This window comes from Sycon ciliatum, chromosome 7 (genome assembly GCF_964019385.1).
Source record: "Sycon ciliatum chromosome 7, ocSycCili1.1, whole genome shotgun sequence".
NCBI classification, from domain to species: domain Eukaryota; kingdom Metazoa; phylum Porifera; class Calcarea; order Leucosolenida; family Sycettidae; genus Sycon; species Sycon ciliatum.
This window is the reverse complement of record NC_088649.1, coordinates 30,961,746-30,964,245: the sequence shown is the minus strand read 5'-3', so window position 1 is coordinate 30,964,245 and position 2,500 is coordinate 30,961,746. Positions and strand designations below refer to the sequence as shown.

Here is a 2,500-nt window from a genome sequence, read left to right as displayed (position 1 = left end):
GTGTATGTGTGTTTTGTGTAGGTCACCGCGTCTGCAACCCAAGACAAGAGGGCTGGCTTCCATGGTGGAGTGCTCGGACAACAATGCTCGCACTATGTAAGATACTTGCGGTGTGTTGGGTTTTTACAATAGAGATCCACGATCTTCTTAGCCTCTTGCATGCACAATCAAAATAGATGTCGACACGAGGAGAACAAAACGAGTGCTGAGCAAGAGATTCCGACAACAGAGAATGCATGCAATAAATCATAGACTGTGCTGGCATGTGCACAGGAAGTGGAACTCACAGTGGTTCTATTCTTATTTTGAAGAAGACCATCTCTCTGAAGGGATATCAGCGAACGCACTGCGCAGCCCACTGCGCAGGTGATCTCGCGCACATCTAACGCGGTCAACAAGCCGTGACCATTCACACCCGGAAAATTCGCAAGTAAATCAGGATGGAAAAGAAGGACGGAATGGTGAAGAAGTGTCTGAGGAAGAAGACCAGCTAGAGCCGAGCTACTTCGAAGCTTCCCTCTACGACGCTGGGCGATGGCTACAAAGGTTACTACGAATACATTTATCGTTTACTACACTGTTCTCGACGTCGTCCACAGGTTTTCCGAGGCACTTTCTTCCAGCTCAAAAATGGACGATCGTCAGCTAGATTTCGTAGAACGTCGGCTGGTACCTGGCAAGATCTAACCTGGGAAGTCCCCTTTTGAAGACGTCATTGGATTGGCCTGACCATGTGGACTACACATGCCAAGATTGGAGGAAATCCACGGAGGCGTTCGCGCGAAAATAATCGAAAGATTGCTTGGGCACCCACACATATGGCGCTTTTGAAGTTTTGAATGACAGTGACAATACTACTTGTTCCTTGTTCTCGCGTCGATGACTTTTGCCCAAGTAGTTTCTAGATCTAGTCATGGCTGTCTAGACAAGGGAGTAGGAGCCCAAGTCTTGGAAACTTGCTTGGCGTGGCTAGAGCAAAATCAACAAGTAAGTTTCAGACGCAACCAAAGGTCACCAGGTGGCCTGTTCAAGTACGAGTGCTGTTCTTTGTTGCAAACATAGCTCCATCCAGCTACGAATGTCGTCTTCCTTCGTCATGTCTTTACTTGAGAACGTTTACCAGGCATGGGTGCCGAAGAATATTAGCTCATGATGTCTCCTTTCCTTAATGAATTGAGCTCAAGCAAACCAACAAACAGGCTTCTTGTCGAGTGTCGATTTTAATTTTTACTCCTTGCCGGCCTGCGCTGAGCCTGATCGATCCGCGACCTGATTTCAGCGATCGCCATTTTTTCTTGTCGGCCGTGCGCCTCATAGATTTCTGCATGATGTAAGACATGCGCGAACACGCTGCGCAGTGCGTTCGCTGATATCCCTACTCTCTGTATGATTGCGTGGATCTAGGTTTACTTATGTATGCTGTTGTCTTTTGTGTGCTCCGTGTGCGGCTGGTTGGGTTATTTTCCTTTGCTTTGAGTTCTTTTCATTGTTTTGGGTTTTAGTTGTTTTTTCAATTTTATTGATCATGATGGTATTTTTGCTCGTATATTATTAAGAGGCTGGTTGTTGTCTGTGTATGATTGGCATACACCCTGTCATTCCCATATCCTGCAGCGTGTTTCGTCCCAGCGATCTGGACTTTGGCGAGGTCATCGGCAGAGGATTTTTCGGCCAAGTGCTGCGCGTAAGCTCCGCTGTTCAACTTGGTTCTATTGCTGTATGTGTACGGTAGTGCCGTGCACCGTATTAGAACAGCCGTGTATAAACGCCGCGGCTTGTATGACTTTCTGGGGGCTATTTTCGCAGGCTTCTACATGAGACAGGCTTCTATACAAGACAGGTATTTCTATGTATGTCAACACTAAAACCAGGCTTATGTGCCGACAGTGTATCTTGAGAATCAGGCTGCAATTCAAGACGGGCATTATAGATGAGACGGGCTTTAACACAAGACACTACGGTATACAATCCGGCCTTATTCCTGTAAAAGCCGATATCAGTGCTGGGTTTCTATTCACACCAGGCTTGCATTCAAGCCACACACTTCTATGTACAGTCGAATGTCACTTATCCGACCACTTCGGGAATCAGGCATGTTGGATAACTGGATATGTTGGATAACTGATATCATTATTTTTTTATGTGCATATATGGCTGGATACCCTTAACAATAATAACGGATACAATTACACTAGATACCCTTAACAATAATAACGGATACAATTACACTAGATACTCTAGATACTAGAGACTCGGTACTCTAGATACTAGATACTCTAACAATTTTATCAAACATTATGATAATTACCACATCAAATGCTGCGGAGACCTATCCAGAATCGGCAATATGCTGGCCCTGGCCTGGAGATCTGCAACTATAATCAGCTTCTACTTTGCAACACTAACGGATTAGTCCCCTTTGTCGATTGATGGATCAATCGGTAGATTCGGCTCTGTTTTTCTTCCCTTTCTTTCTTGTTTTGAATTGTACGTTGAACTC

General features: G+C 45.2%; 1 protein-coding gene across 1 annotated transcript in view; it reads left to right on the top strand.

Moving 5' to 3' along the window:
• Nucleotides 1-2,500, top strand: part of LOC135820660 (LIM domain kinase 1-like) — a 15,028-nt gene that overhangs the window by 1,050 nt on the left and 11,478 nt on the right. Inside the window, exons 2-3 of the mRNA XM_065333683.1 lie at nucleotides 22-96; nucleotides 1,615-1,684. Of these exons, the coding sequence (XP_065189755.1) occupies nucleotides 62-96; nucleotides 1,615-1,684 (105 nt within the window). The 5' untranslated portion in view covers nucleotides 22-61. The remainder of the gene's footprint in view (nucleotides 1-21; nucleotides 97-1,614; nucleotides 1,685-2,500) is intronic.